At 37.3% G+C, this 16,894-nt stretch overlaps 1 protein-coding gene across 23 annotated transcripts in view; it reads right to left on the bottom strand.

Moving 5' to 3' along the window:
- The window catches only part of si:ch211-108d22.2, a 32,680-nt gene extending 26,346 nt beyond the window's left edge, over positions 1 to 6,334 (bottom strand). For 16 of the 23 annotated variants that reach the window (XR_660342.4, XM_009299237.4, XM_009299243.4 and 13 more), the window contains exons 1-3: positions 6,001 to 6,334; positions 3,678 to 4,029; positions 1,965 to 3,600 (exon numbers count right to left, since the gene is read on the bottom strand). Coding sequence is in view for 22 of the 23 variants with exons in the window: in XM_009299237.4 (XP_009297512.1) it covers positions 1,965 to 3,600; positions 3,678 to 4,011 (1,970 nt within the window). In the remaining variant the exon portion in view is untranslated. Of the gene's footprint in view, positions 1 to 1,964; positions 3,601 to 3,677; positions 4,030 to 5,901 lie in introns of all 23 variants that reach the window. The other 7 variants (XM_009299238.4, XM_073944200.1, XM_073944202.1 and 4 more) reach the window with 2 other exon arrangements.
- Positions 6,335 to 16,894: the final 10,560 nt, after the last annotated feature.

Below are 16,894 nucleotides of genomic sequence, written 5' to 3'. Positions count from 1 at the left end.
CAATTGCCTCAAACATTAAAATAATGTTTAACAGCTTTTATCAATTTAACAAGAAACAAAAGGTACAAAAATTGTTGAAAATAAAAAAGTACTCATTTACCCAAGCAGGTGAATGCAAATGGTCATTGTGTAGTCCACAAAAATAACATAAATCACTGTAAATACACTTTTCTGAACATATAAGAGTTTAGACATAATTATACCATTAAAAAATGTCACCAGCATCACTGTAGTGCCTTTCAAATCCACAAAAGGTAATATATAGGAGTTAACACTTCTTTGGGCAATGTAAAAAAAAATTCCCATGCCTTTTCAATGGTAACACCCCTTTATAGATAGTAAAAAAGTTTTCAAAAAAATTTTGAGCCTATCTTTTAATTGTATTCTGTGCTGTATCCATAATTGTTGTTTATGCCCTTTCTGCAGATGAAAACTGTTGGAGACAATTATTAGATTAAAAAGACGTCATTGTATTGTTGTTTTGTTTTGTTTTTTAATTCAGGAAACTTCCCTTGCTTACAGAAAACCTGTTCTCGTGTGTTTTCATATGCAGATAATTGACAAATGTTTGCATTAACAGTCTATGCAATTTTTAAACATTACAAGCATCATCGTGACTTACCTAAAACAAGAGACACTAATTTTGCAGTGCTATTTTCTCGACAAGGCTTATTTGAAAGACAATGCTTGTTTGAATGAAACACGAGAAAACACGCACATCACGCAGACATTAACAACAAAACAATTAATAAGTGCATGCAAAAATTACAATTTCAAAATATAATAAAAAATGTTTATTACAACCAACATTGGGCTTGTTAATACAGCAAAACCAACACGATTTTTGTTTATTTTATTTTCAAAACCAACACGAATTGATTCACTAGCGAAGCGAAAGCATGACGTCATTACTGAGAATTAGCGCATGCGATGTGAAGGGGGGAACAGGGGGAACTGAATTCTCCGGAACACCGGCATGTTTGTGTGCGTGTGTTTGTGGGTGTGAGTGTGTGTCTGGGTTTCTGCGTCAGAGGGCGGGGCCTCAGGTTTGAAATCTCCCGGGTTTGCGCGTGCACGTGAATAACTTGGTTTCGTTCGTACGTCATGGCGAAACACCTAATGACTCGGTATTAAGGCGACTCGTTTGAAGCACTATGAGTCGACTCTTTTATAGATGAATCAACCGTTTTAAACACTGTATTCTAACAGATTTAAGCCTTAGCTGGGTACTTCACTTCACTTAGAGCTGTGTTACACACAACATGGAGGGGAATTTTCAAAAACCCATAATATGGCCTCTTTAAAACCAATCTAAGATTGGTGCGTTTTTGTTCACATGAAAGGTTTTTACGTCCTTCAAACAAGTTGAGAGATCAAGTTGATTGACTTGAAAAGGAAATATGTCTTGACAATCAACAAAGATGTGACGTAGTAAAGTGTGAAGTCGTGCTTTAATCGTTGCATTAGTCTGACAGTCCACAACTTCACACATTGTGTTAAATTAGGCTGTCCAGTCTCTGTGTTCGGTTCATTACTTCCATTGTATCTGTTCAGCTAAAGGAACGAAACGGAGGCAACTCTGTGACGTCAGACACAGCAATATTCCAAGATAGCAGCGATCTTGCGCTAAACGCTATGGTAAAACATGCCGTTTTCTTCAAAATGGTTACATACAGTTTGTTTAATATAGTTTCATTTAAGTAGAAACCACTTTACAAAATAATGTAAACTTGACTGACTGCTTCACTTTCGCTTTAAAGCACACGAAGCAGTTTGGAATATTGTTTTTGTTTAAACTTTAAGGATTAGAGATTTGAATCTTAAATAAGTGGTCCACCAAAAGAGTTAGTTTTCCAAAAAAAAAAAAGAAATTCTGTTATTATTACTCGCCCTCATGTTGTTCCAAACCCCAAGATCCCAAAATTTAATAACAGTTTCTTGACAGACGTTTTGATCTATTGTACCTGACGTTTGGTGAGCAGCTGAGCATCATGTCCATTCCCGTGTCCATCATGTCACAGTCCCCCAGATTCAGATAAACCTTTTCTCCTGATTGATTAATCACATAAGCCAAAGCACAACGCTGATGAGGATCAAGATCCACCTCAAGTTCAATCTGATGGTTCATCTTCTCCAGGAACATTAAACAAGCTTCAGGAGACTGGAGCTCATACAAGCACTGACACACATAGAGAAGATCAAACTGTTCACTGTCACTCTGAGGCTGGAGGAAACTGTTCAGAAACTTCTCAATGAACCAGTCTCGCGTTTCCTTCATCTGATCCTCTGGGAAGAGACTCTTGAGTAGTCTGGTGTTGTGTTCGCTCAGAAGTCCACATAAGAAAGGGAGCACGTGTCTCATGTGTTTGTACTCCTTTGTCTGACTGTGCTGTAGGACATCCTCAATCTTTTCTGGATTTCCAAGAAGACACAAAGCTGAGAAGAACTCCTGCATTGTGTTGTGGAGAAATGCACAGTATGTCACTGCAGATGTTGGTGAATCTTTTACTGTGATCATTTTCAGAAAAGCATGACAAATGTCCGTCTCATCACTGGAAATATCTTGAAGGTTTAGGCTCCTCTGCATAGTAGCACTGAATGCATTTTTCATCAAGAGACAAATCTGATCTTTAATCTCTTTCAGGTAGCCATCAATTTGCTGAATATTTTTCTTTCCATGTTTCTTCACAGCAACACGTAAAATGTGAATGTACATCTCTGTGACTGTGTGTGAATGGTGAAAAACTCGGTCAGTTTTAAACTGAATCAAGTCGACAATCATAAATGCGTATACTGGAACGTGGCTAAGACTGAAGAGCTCTTGATTCTTTAAAACTAGATCTAGAAGAACTGGATCATGACCCAACCTATTCTTGTAGTAAATTCTGATTGATTCTTTACTGAATCCTTGGACATACACTTTCTGAGTTGGCCAATTTGAGAAAAGGGGATCATCTTCCACCTCTGATCTGCAAGTGATCACAATCTTAGCATCGGGCAGGAGCTCTTGCTGCATGATCTTCCATAAGATGGAATTTTCATTCAATTCTGTCACACCATCGAATACAATGACAACATTCTCAGAGTTTTCCTCGATATCTTCAAACACTTCCTTTCTATCTTTTTCTATGGGCTTCAAATACACATCAAATAAAACTGATTCCAAACTGCCAATGTTAGAACTGTGGGCCAAAGAATTTTCACCAAAGTAAAACATGTAGTCCAGACCTTTGTCACTCTTCTCTGCCCACAGACGCAACATTTCCTGGACAACTGTGGTCTTTCCTATCCCTGGTTTGCCTACAAGGAGGATTTTCTTTTCTTGACCTTTCAGAAGATCCAGAGGTGATGGTGAATGCTTCTCTTTAGGAATGTAAGCTCTCAGCTTTTTGTTTCGCAGTTTTTTGCCTTTCTTGTTTTTACATTTTATTTTGTTTTGTGGAGTTTGTGCCACACAGTCCGTTTCTAGAACAAGAGGTATAAACTGGAAGTTCACTTGTTCTTTTTCCAGATATTTGCGGCAACCTTTTCTTTGGTCTTTCAGGATATTTTTTGCTTTCTCTCTGAGCCGTGTTTGGTAGTTCTGACAGGGCTTTGTACCTAAAATAAAAACCGATGCTATTTTTCAAGAACGCTTATTTGTATTTTTACTTAAATTATTTAATTTATCCACTCACCAAATGTATAGCTGGTCTCTCCATCTTCCACTCTAAAGGGAAAACAGCTGATCCAGTGGTGTAAATCAGAAGATAAAGTCCTCTTCTGAGTGACATCCAGAATGCTGAGTAATTGATAACTTGCTTCTTCCCCTTTGTTAACAACCCAGTCCAATATACTTCTTGCTTTATCAAACTCTGTCCTCTCTGCTTTAAGAGCATCAACTTCATGTTCACTGAAAACATTTTGCTGATAAAGATTCTCAACGATCAGAGGAAGGTTTCTCATTTTCGTCACCAGCTTTACTCTGTAAATTTTGATGTATTGAATTGCAGACTGGTTTGCACAGGCCATGCTGACGGCATTTCAGTCCTGTACATCAAATAATAAAATAAAAAATTAGACAAAATCACATAAAATAGACAAAAAGAAATGAATGATCTATAAAATCATTAAAATGCAAGAGAAAACACATGCGACTTTCAACAACATTTAAACAAACTAAGCATTACAGATGACTTCTCAAAATGCAGGTTGTTCCATATCCATAGACTAGTCAATCGGCATTGGACGATAACCGGTTTCAATGTTTATTGTGGTTTTGAAAAGTCAATGGTTTTCAAAAATGTCATGCTTTCTACTCTACAAGTAGTGACGCTACTAGCTTAACTACATTTCTCAGTAGCGTGGCTGTAGCATTGCTACTCTCTAAATCAAATAGCTTTCAGTAGCGAAGCTATTTTATTAGTCAAGTAGCGCAGTAGAGTCCACACACGCTACATTTATCGATCGCAGATCAATAAGTGATGGCACTCAATAAGTGAGAGCTGTGAGGCCAGTGTCTAGTTGATGAAAGTAAATTCATATGATGGCGAGAATGACGATTTCTTCTTCTTCCGGTAAAATTGTGGCTTTATACTTCTGCGTCAGGTGACCAGTGTAACCCACGGCGCATGCAACGCGCGTGGCTGTGCATTTATACTTCTGCGCGCTGTCTCTGTCGGCGAAGGGCTATGCGTCAGCGCCGTAGCATACGCCGGCGTTTGACGCAGAAGTATAAATCAGCCTTAATTAGAAGGTTTGTCCTTATTCCTAAGCGGAATTTTATTTTAGACAGCATGTTTGCCATACACAGGTTTACATTTTAGAGACAAATTTACAGCAGGTATACCGTAGTACGGAACCCCAGAAGGGACGTAGTGGAGAAGAAAAAAATTGGCTGGGTGGAAAAAAAAATAATTGGTGAAAGAAAAAAATGGGTGGGAGAAAAAATTGCATTATCTCGCAAAGATGTTTTGCGTTCTCTCGCAAAACTTATCCACAAACACTTCCTGTTCACTTCACTTACGTAAACCCTCCCGTTTTTGCAGAAATTCTCCCGTATTTTACCATATCCCACTTTCTTTACATTACTGTGCATCGATCGTCGCCTTTCATACCTCTGAAAATGCATGTATAAGCGCTGACTGACAGACGCCCTCCATACAATAAACTGATGCCAGATCAGCGTCTGTACACGCCATTTACAGAGGAGCGGGTGTATGTTTAAACAGACAAATACACTGAATAATATGTGTAACCCTTTTTCCTTTTACCTCTGGACTCCAGATAAAAAGAACCTGATAAAAGGGCCTGAGTTCACAAGATTTCTTTTAATATATCCACTAATCGTCTGACAAACCTGAACACGTTTAACTTAGATTAATATTAGTTATGTACTGCACTCACTAATCACTCAAATACCAACAAGAGACAAAATAAGGACCCAAAACCACAATGATTAACTATAAAAGTGTATTCAAGGTATTTTCAATAAATAAAAAACAATATCAATCAATTATGTAGAAAAATAAAATAAAAATGTATTATTCACTTAAAATAGGTTTCAATTCTATGCTCAGATGCAGCACAGAAAGACAAAATCACATAAGGAATACAAAAATACTCAAAATATGACAATAAACCAATGCGTTTCTCCTATTATTAAACTAAACACAGTAATTTGTATATGCTTGTTCCCTTATGCTATTATAAATTAAAATCTCTTCCTAAAGCTATCTCTGTATGTATCCAAGAGTAAATATGCTACTCTAAAACAAAAACCCGAAATAAACAATAGATTATAACTCTCCCGTAAAGCTGACTTTAACAATATAAATGAACTACTGTTATGACAGAGAATTTGAAAGAAAAACCTTTTAACAAGTCACTATACACACACACACACACACACACTAATCCCACCCCGTTGCAGGCCTGATGTGCAGCTTGAGTTCGTTGTGGCCCAGAAACAAACAAATGGCACCTTCGCTCAACCGAGCAAACAAAATAAAGGTACCTTACTTATCAGATGACAAAAGGTGTGCTTCCTTTCACCGTGATGCTTCCAGCAAGTTCGTTCTTCACGTCAGTTTTCAGTTCGTAAGGGTTTCGAACTAATTTTAGTGATTAAAGTCCTGTGAAGAACTTTCCATATGCAAAGGACAACTTAAACTGTTTCTCACTTAACGTTACTGCACAAATCAGATCTTCTTTCCGTTTCTTTTTAGCAACGTGTGTGCACAGCTAAACACACTAAATATAAACTTAAAGGGAATATAACAGACTTTATGGTCTAAAATCTACAAACTTCCCGATCTCTCACGCACTGCGTGTGACTTTTTTCCCTCTCTCTCCCGATTCTTTTTTTCTCCCGCCCCTTTTTACTCCCAATTGGAGGAGCAAAAACACACTCTCTAACCCAATCAGATAACAGCATCTCCCCACATAGCATTTGTTATGCTAGACCTGTGTCATCTCAACCAAGCTTGCTGAATACATTTCACATTTTAGGTGCTTTATTGGCATGACAAATAGCTGTACATTCGTATTGCCAAAGCAGTGCAGCGTCGCTGCGTACAGACAAGACAGTGCAAAAAGGGCAGTAGTGCAAACAAATATAAACATAAAATATAATATAGAAATAAAGAAAAGAAATGTAAAAAAAATAAAAATAGATTAATAAAAATAACAATATATCAGTAAAACTAAAAATATTAATAAAAATAAAAATAGATTAATGGTAATTTGTGAAACAGGATAAAAGTGGTGACAATAATATCAACAGTAAGTCCACGAGTAAAGAGTTCCTGTGTTGTGTGTTGGAGACAGTGGAGCGGATCATTGTGGGTTCCTCAGACGGTGGCAGGAGTGCACAAACTGAGCTGCTAACACACAGCAGCACACACACTCCCCCAGTAGGATGGGCAGTTTCTCATTGTTTGACAGGGACTCAAAGTTTTTGTGTGTGTGTGTGAGTTTTGGGTAGAACTTCTCCAGGATCTCTGAGCACTCCGCAAGGAAGTGCAGTTCTGTTTCAATCGGCTGCTGAGGGCAGTGTGGGCAAAGCCGCTCCTCCACCGGCAGCCATGTTTGTCTGTGCCGGCCCGTCTCTATAGCCAGCTGGTGTCCGCTGAGTCTGTATCTGCTCAGGGTGTTCCTCAGACCTTTATCTGTCACTGTGTGAAGGTAGTCTGCCAGAGTATATTGTCTCTTCAGGGCCAGACAACACTGCATTTTGCTTTGCAGTTGTGTTTGAGTGTCCCAGTGGTGTGTGTAGCTGTTCTTGATCTGGTGTGTGATCTGAGTCAGTGGCAGGAGTGTGTTCAGCTCCTCAGGAGACGTCTCAGAGACCCTGAAGCTCTGGGCCAGCTGGGAGAGTGGGTCTGCTCTTCTGCTCAGTTCTCTGTCCTGCAGGGCTTTATAGTGGTATGAGTCCGGGTCGCTGAGTTTTAAGTGCTTCCAGAATTTGACAGCTCTTTTCTGTATCTTTATTATCAGAGGGTATTTGCCTAATTCTGCTCTGCATCCGTTGTTTGTTGTGTGCCGGTGGACGTGTAGGATGTTCTTACACAGCTCTGTGTGCAGGGTTTCTATAGGGTGTTTGTCCCATTTGGCCAGATCTTGTTCAGGGTTTGTCAGTGGGCCCCACACCTCACTGCCGTAGAGGGCGATGGGGCTCGATGACGGACTCTAGGATCTTCAGCCAGATCTGAATAGGGATGTCTATGGGGCATTGACGTTTGATGGCGTAGAAGGCTCTACGGGCTTTATCTCTCAGCTCATTCACTGCAGGATTAAAGTTTCCAGTGGAGGTGATGTTCAGGCCTAAATTATACTGTGTTGTGTGTGTTATCTGATTGGTACCTAGTGTGAATGTGTGTTGTGTTCCCTGGGCTCTGGCTCTTTTTTGGAAGGTGATGATTTTGGTTTTGATTAGGTTGACAGTCAGGGCCCAGGTCTGGCAGTACTGGTCCAGCAGCTGCAGGTTCTGCTGAAGGCCCTGTTCGGTTGGGGATAGTAGCAGCAGGTCGTCTGCGTACAGCAGGCATTTGATCTGAGAGTCATGGAGATCGAGACCCGGAGCGGTGGATCGCTCCAGACTGAGCGCCAGCTCGTTTATGTAGATGTTGAGTAGTGTTGGGCTCAGGCAGCAGCCTTGTCTCACTCCACGCTCCTGGGAAAGATATTTTGTTCTTTTTGTGCTAATTTTGATGCCACATTTGCTTTCGGTGTACATTGATTTAATAAGGTCATATGTTTTTCCTCCTATGCCACTTTCAATCAGCTTATAAAGTAAGCCTTGGTGCCAAATTGAGTTGAAAGCTTTTTTAAAGTCAATGAAGCATGCGTATATTTTACCTTTATTTTGGACAGTGTGTTTTTCAATTAGCGAGTGCAGTGTGTAAATGTGGTCAGATGTGCGGTATTTTGGTAAAAATCCAATTTGACTTCTGCTTAAGACATTATGTGTCGTGATGAAGTCCAGTAGTCGGGCATTTATTAAACTACAGAATAACTTTCCCAGGTTACTGCTTACACAAATCCCTCTGTAATTATTGGGGTCAAATTTATCTCCATTTTTAAAGATGGGTGTTATTAATCCTTGATTCCAGATATCAGGGAAGTGACCAACACTCAGAACTAGATTAAATAATTTTAGGATGGCTGATTGAAATTTAGGGCTGGTTTGTTTTATCATTTCGTTTAATATTCCGTCAGGTCCAGATGCTTTTTTAGGTTTAACAGATTTAATTTTGTCTTTAAGCTCCATTATAGTGATGGGGAAGTCTATTGGGTTTTGATTATCCTTGATAGTCGATTCTAGTGTTGCCAGTGTTTTTGTTATTTGATTTTGTTTAGGATTTGTGTCTGTTTCTACTTTATTGAATAGTGTTTGGAAATGGGTCTCCCATATTTCTGAATTCTGGATCGGTAGCTCTTCATGATCGTTTTTGATCAAGTTTTTCCAGTTGTCCCAGAATTGATTTGAGTTAATGGAGTTCTCTATTGTTGTCAGTTGTTTTTGGGTGTATTGTGCCTTTTTGGTTCTGAGTGTTTGTTTGTATTGTTTTAGTGTTTCACAATAGAGAAGCTGAATCTCTGCATTATTTGGGTCTCTGTGTTTCTGATTTGACAGGTTTCTGAGGTGTTTCCTAATTGACAGACATTCTTGATCAAACCAGTTTTTGTCATTTTTGGGTGGATTATTTTGTCTGGTTTTAACTTTTAATTTTGCCTGTTTAGCTGTACTTTCGAATATATTGTTTATGTCTTTTACCGCCATATTAACTCCTTGTTTGGTGTGGGCATATGCGTTAACCAGGAAGTTATCTAGGATTTGTTGAGTTTTTGGGCTGTTTACTGCATTTTGGTAGTCTTCTGCATTGTTTTCAGCCCATCTGTATGGCTTTCTGATGTTAAATAGTTTATTGGGCTGTGTGCAAGGGTTTGTTATTGTATTTTTGAGGTATAAAGTAATTTGGCTATGGTCAGAAAGTGGGGTGAGTTCTCTAACAGTGAATGCTCTGAGAGATGAAGGGTCTATATCTGTTATCATATAGTCTACTGTGCTATTGCCAAGAGGTGAGCAGAATGTGAATCTCCCGAGTCTGTCTCCTCTTATCCGACCGTTGACAATGTACAGTCCCAGACTACTGCAGATCTGCAAGAGCTCTTTTCCACTTTTGTTGACTATATGATCGTGGTTGTTTCTGTGAAGGTTGGAGAAGCTGGTCTGTATACCTGGTAGGTTGCTGTTGATGTATTTGCTTCCCTGTGCGTTGGTGAAGTCCGGCTGTTGTCCTGTTCTGGCGTTCATGTCTCCACAGATGAGCATGTGTCCTTGGGCCTGGAAGTGGCTCGTCTCTTTCTCCAGAGTGTCAAACATGTCTTTACTGTAGTAGGGGGATTCTGATGGTGGGATGTATATGGCACATAAGAAACAGTCTTTTTGGGACGACAGTAGATCCTTGTGGATTTTGAGCCATGCGTGATATTTTCCGGTTTTTACTGTGTCGATGTATTTGTGGAGTTTTGAGTTGTACCAGATGATTTGTCCTCCTGAGTCTCTCCCTTGTCGAGTTGTGTTGAGTTTCTGTGAGGGAAGAATAATTTCCCTGTAGTTGGGTGGGCAATGTGTGGTAGTGTTTGTCTTGCTCCATGTCTCCTGGAGAATAATAATGTGAACAGGAAGTGTTTGTGGAGAAACAGTTTTGCGAGAGAACGCAAAACATCTTTGCGAGATAACGCAAAACTTTGCGAGGGAACGCAAAAAACTTAGAAATATATATTTTCCTCCCACCCATTTTTTTCTTTCACCCATTTTTTTTTTTTTCACCCAGCCAATTTTTTTTCTCCTCCACTACGTCCCTTCCGGGGTTCCGTAGTATCTTGATGCACTCTCTACATTTTAAATGACTTGAGATATATATAGGCCTATATACATATAAAGTTATAATTATTATTATCTAAAGTTATATGTATGTATATATATATACATCTATATATATAGATCTGCTTCATGATTGGGGTGGTGGACAAGTTTGTGCAGATGTAATAATCATTTTATTTTATAATATTATTACATTACATTACTATAATAACATTACATTTTTATTGTATATGAAATATTTAATTAGCCTACGTTGAAATTTTATTTGTTGACTCACAAAAATGATAGAATACAATTTTATAAATGGTATAGTTTATAGATATGCTTCTAGATATTTATTGGGGGGCCCCAGATTTCTTGGGGACCTCACTTATTGGTTAAATCCACCACTGGTTATAAGAACTGTTTAACACATTCTGTAATGTCATAGATTTAATGCCAGCAGATTGTATTTCCTCTTTTAACTGGAGTTTACCCTTTCATGCGGTTTACTGTTACTTTCAGGGTATGTAGCTGAGGCACGATTGACTGCAAATTGTCTGAAGAAAAAGTTAACTTAAAATAACATACAATTTTACATGTGACAATGTAAACTGAACAAGCATGTATTCTTTGTACTTCACTGGACTGTCATCATGACAAAATTCTACTGCAAGTTTAATTTAAATATAATTTAATTGCCAATGAATATTTAACATAGATTGTATATAGTTAAAAAGGCCAGTTTACCAATTAAGGAATCATACAGCCCGATCATGTGCATTCTTACACTGCTTTAAGACATTTTATTAACATAATTGCCTCTATGTTAAATAGTGGTGCACTCAATGATCCATTCATAACCATGCTAATGCACATGACCAGTTTGTAGGATTTATTTTGCTTTATTAACATGAACCAGTACATAGTTTAATTTTACAACAAAATCCCTTCACATTCCTTAACATCAAAAATTAAATGAGAAAAGAAAAATTAAATAAGAAAATAAGAGAGGATTTAAAAAAAGAGAGGAGAACAGGGTACCAATTATTATACATCTTTTTTCCCAAATTATTTTTATCAACAAGTTATTTAATGCACTTTTAGCACAGAAAATGTATGCATACAAACATTTCATGTTTAACCGTTTTAATTGCTAAGAAATCACTTTTATACATTTCAGTCTCTTTTTCTAGCACCATAAGGAGGGGTTTGCTTTTTTGCAAACTGCATTTGTGTATGGGAAATGTACATAATGACAGAATAAGGTTTATAATAAAACCATCTTTTAAAGAGTGATCCTCCCAGTTTGTATGACTGTTATTTGGGGGAAATAATAATAATAATAATTCTTCCCTCTCACCAGTAAGGGGCGCCAGCTGTCCAAGTTATCTGCTGTTTATCATCACTTGACACAGTTCCTCAAAGTCAGCACAAGGACAGCGAGAATGCGGGGTGTTGTCAACAAATGATGAAAACAGGCAGCCTTATGTAACTCTACTGAGTGATGGATGAGTCATGTGTGATACATCTGGAGAGAGAACATTTCATGTTTGATCGCTCCTCTCTTACGCACATTAAAGAGTGTAAAATTAGCAGCGCTCCTTCGCCAGCCTCCGGAACTGAGTCATCTTGCTGGCTGTCATCTCCCCCTGTATATTGTTGGGCTATAATATATAGTGACCTGAACGAAGGAGGCCAACAGCTTATCAAGTCTTGAATGTCTCTTATTGGCCTGCTACTTCCTGCAGTATCTTTTAATAACTCTATTTTTCCTTCATGCTGTTATCCGTTTTATATGATGGTGATGTTTAATAATCATGACTACCATACAAGGATTTTCAAATGCATTAACTATTTTTGAATTGGTTATTTAAAGGGACAGTTCACCTAAAAATGCTGCCATCATTTACTCATGATATCATTCTTCAAAGTATCTACTTTTGTGTTTAACAGAAAAAAGAAACTTGTAAAGGTTTGAAATCAATTCTGGGCAATTAAATAATGTTTAGGTTTAGATTTTTGGGTAAACTATCCCTTTAAGCACAGGATCAACAACAAAAGAAGATAAAGTGATAAATGCAAGCAAACGTTTAACACAACATGCAACATTTTAATACTTTTTAAGCTTCAAGGTTTTTGCATAACATACAGCAAAATGTGTGTGTAACAGTTCTCTTTTATACATTAACATGACAGAAACCCTAAAAGTACTCAAAATGTAAACTATCAAAATTATCTTACATTTGCAAACGGGTAAAACAAACCGGGCAAATGCAGATAAAACCTTCTCATTCTAAAAAGTCATTTTCTGCTTGGAATTATAAGGCTCTAAATGGCAGATCATTCATTAAAGCAACACTTTTCAAAAACTACAATCAGTCAGCTCATTAATTTAATTAAAAATATATATAAAATGATGTTGTGACAATATGTTGATGTTTGAGAAAGTTACATTCTTGCTTTGTATATTAGGGTGATTATTTTTTCTTGTTCAATTTAAGCATACAAGGCTGTGCTTAATATTTTGTCCAGTGTAGATGTTAATTCTATGCATTTTATATAGTAATATTTATTGGATTATATTCTTTATGGGAGTAACTGAATTATATGTATTGAATTATATTTATTTAATGCCAAATGAATTAAAGTATTTGCCCGTTAAGGCTTAATAATATCAATACATTTTATTTATATTGCTCTTTTCCCAGACTCTAAGTGCAAACAAGAGCATCAGAACACAGTGGAACATGAAATACAACCAAAAAAAAGAACAAAAGTAAGCCTCATAAGATGAGTTTTAAGATGAGTTCATAGATGAGTTTTAAGAAGTTTCTTAAAACAGTCCAGGGGCCCGTTTCAGAAAGAAGGTTAAGTGAAAACTCAGAGTTTTTTAACCCTAAAATGAGAGAAACTCTGGGTTTTCCATTTCAAAATGGCAGGTTTATCAAACTGGAGAAAGCAGGGTAAGTCAAGCCTGTTTCTGAAAGAGAGGTAACTTTAACTCAGAGTCAGTTACTGTGGTAACTTACTCTGTGAATCTAACTTGATCAGGAGGAGGTTTTATTCTCTAAACTCAGAGTTTCTGTCATTCTCCTCTTTTTTTTAAAGACGAAGGGGTATTTCTCGCCTTAGCCTTATTTCCACCCACCTATTTTAATGCTCATTTTGGAGATACGCATAAAAACTAAATGTGATGAAGCACATAACTTTTAAAAATACGCATAACAAAACATGTGCATAACCGAGTGGGATAAACTTTATTCATTAGGAGAAAAGATGCACATAAAGTGTGATGAAAACACTTTTACTGAACAAATTCCAGTATGTGCATTAAAAAAAAGGTTTGTTATTAGAGATAATGATGATGAAAATGTGTGTGAATAGACAAACCAGCAGGCTGAGTGCTTTATAAAACATCCTAAATGTTGTTTTGGTCATTCTAAAACAGAGTGTCAAGAGCATCTGTTCTTCTCGTCTCATGGCTTCAAGCACACATGTTCATTGTGTGTCAACATTTATTAAATAAAGAAAAGATTGGCACAGCTTCTTCTACTGCAGTATTTTCTGTTTTTCCTGTTGATAATTGGCGCCAGTAAATCAGGAAGTGTCGATTTTGTTGTCTTTTATTCGTTGGATGGAAACGCTGCTTTATTCGCACATCTTTATTCCAGTTTTACACATAAATTTAATTCACATTTTTAGATGGAAACATAGTTATTGCTTACATTTCAGTCACACAAAGAAGAAAAACGTCACACTTTACATCACTTTCTTTTTTTATACTAAAATATTTAAATACTTTAGATGTAAAATTACGCATTAACTTGAGCAGCTGTGTTTTCTCACGCTAACTGTCTCTTTTTCACTGATGCAGTGGTGTTGTTTGGAAAATATATGGTCATAAATTGCTATAAATTTGCATGAGCACATCAAGTTCAGTTGGAGAAAGAAATGCTGATCTCTTATTTTCAGATGTTGCCATCAATATCTGTGCTCCATTGATAATGACTTTTTATAGTCTCAGTGTGCACACATAACTCTGAGTTGGTCTACTCAAAGTTGATTGATCTAACTCAGATCAGCTGTTCTGAAACGCAAACTCGAGTTTTTAATCCTACAGTAAATTAACTCAGAGTTCAAGTTTAAACTCTGAGTAGGTTGAACCTCCTTACTGAAACAGGCACCAGGAAACTGGCGTTCCTGATGTTTGTGGGAAGAGCACTCCACAATTTAGGTGCATGGTAGGAGAATGCCCCACCTCACGTGGTGCTAAGTTTGCATTGAGGCTGAAACAAGGTGGCCCCGAAGCGGAACGTAGATTACAAGAGGAAGAGGATGTATATATCAAATCACATAAATAAATATCAAATTTAATGACTTTAAAAGAACACAATGAGCAAATGTTTAACAAAGTTTAATAAACACTAAAAAAAAGTTTCACTGACTACATACACACAAATAAAAATATATTTCACATTTAATATATTAAAAAAAATTTAATAACTGTTTCTTTTTCAAAAAATTATAATATTTTTCAGAAAACGTGAACATTTATCTAATGTAAAAAAATGCTTCTAAATCACCACATTTACACAGATCTATTCAGTTTCAGGTTCCGTCTCAATTTTGAGAAGAAACCATTTTTTGTTTCTTTTTGGTCTTTCCTGCTGTCAACGGAGCAATCTGGTGGAATGACAAAGAAAGCTGATCCTGATTGTTCCTCGTGCATACATTCAAAATGCTGATTGGCTTACAGAAAGAACCTTACAGAGCCAAGTTTTACTTTGTAGACAAAATCTTTTTATTTTTTTTAAATAAAATTTTTTTTAAAATGTAAACAGCTTATTAAAAAAACATCACAATGTTAAAAAGTTGTCATTTAACAAGAATATGTGTATGTCAGAGAGAACCTTATAATTAAAAGGTGATATTATTTTGTCAAGCTGTTTAATTAACATGAAAATAGGAAGTCCTTTTAAAAAAAAAAAAAGAGTGCCAATACATACATTTAAATGTAAGCATTCATGTAAACCAGGGGTGTCCAGACTCGGTCCTGGAGGGCCAGTGTCCTGCAAAGTTAAGTTCCAGCCCCAATCAGACAAAGCTGGCCTAGCTAATCAAGCTCTTACTAGACTTTCTAGAAACATTCTTGCAGGTTTGTTAAAGCGATTTGGAGCTAAAATCTGCAGAACACCAGCCCTCCAGGGCTGAGTTTGGACACCCATGATGTAAACCAGGGGTCACCAAACTTGTTCCTGGAGGGCCGGTGTCCTGCAGGTTTTAGCTCCAGCCGTAATCAAACACACCTAAACAAGCTAATCAAGGTCTTAGTAGGTACATTTGAACCACCCGGGCAGGTTTGTTGAGGGAAGTTGGAGCAAAACCCTGCAGGGACACCAGCCCTCCAGGACCAAGATTGGTGACCCCTGATGTAAATCATAGGTCTTTTACTCGATTCCAGAAGGGTCTCAGCTCTTCAGTTTTGCTCAAACCTTAATCAAACACAGCTGATCCAACTAAACAAGCTGTTCAAGACTATTAAGCAGCTGTGAGCTGGAGGTGCACAGCTAAACTATGCAGAGCTGCGGCCCTCCAGGAATTGAGTTCGAGGCCATTGATGTAAATAAACAGATAAATAAATAAAAAGGAAACTCTTTCAATCTTATATTGTGGCCTGACACTTTTTTTAATGTGGAGTCAGTCGTAAACAAACGCTATACAAAATCACAAGTGTTCCTCAAGCAAACAACTGCACAGGGCAGATGAGGACACGAGCAAAGGATCTTATTGCTTGTGTGTGAGAAAGATCTGAGAGATTAGTCATTTCACTTTCAATCACTTCAGGTCAAGGCTGACCACAACATATTTTCTTTTCCTCACTGTATTACAAAGACTCAATACCTGCTTATGGAGAGTTGCCATGAAATGTATTAAAATGTCCATTGTATATATCCATCAAGGACTTCCAGGAAAACACATACACAAACACTTCATTAAACATGTACACATAGACATCTCCTACATGCCATATGATTGCAGCTTAACTATATCTATAATAACTTATATTTGACTAACTTTAACTTAATTTGACTGTAATGCAATAACATGCACCTTTTGTAAAGCTGCTTTGAAACAGTAATTACAGTAAAAATGCATTATATTATATTCGTAGTTATAGTACACACAATTCTCAAACTGCACTTAACTGTTCCCAGAATGTGTACAGAGTTTGGTAAAACAGCGTTTAGCCTTACATATGAAGAAGACATGTAAGAGGGTGAGTGACGGGCCATATGAATCTGCCATTATGTCTTTGAAAACAGGTGATAGGTTAAGGCAAAGGGGTTATAAAAGGGCACAAGAGAGGACTTGGGGATACAAGGCAGAACCATCTGTGTAAATACAATCAGTAAAGCAAGAAATGTATAAAGTATATGTTGAAATGGTCATGTATGTTTGAAAAGACACATACTGTGGGAGAGAAGAGTCCAGTTTAGATGTCTGAAATATAAACACTAGTCATGATTGCCAAATATGAACTAT

This window comes from Danio rerio, chromosome 3 (genome assembly GCF_049306965.1).
Source record: "Danio rerio strain Tuebingen ecotype United States chromosome 3, GRCz12tu, whole genome shotgun sequence".
Classification (NCBI taxonomy): Eukaryota; Metazoa; Chordata; class Actinopteri; order Cypriniformes; family Danionidae; genus Danio; species Danio rerio.
The sequence above is the reverse complement of the archived record's forward strand: the minus strand, read 5'-3'. Positions and strand labels throughout refer to the sequence as shown.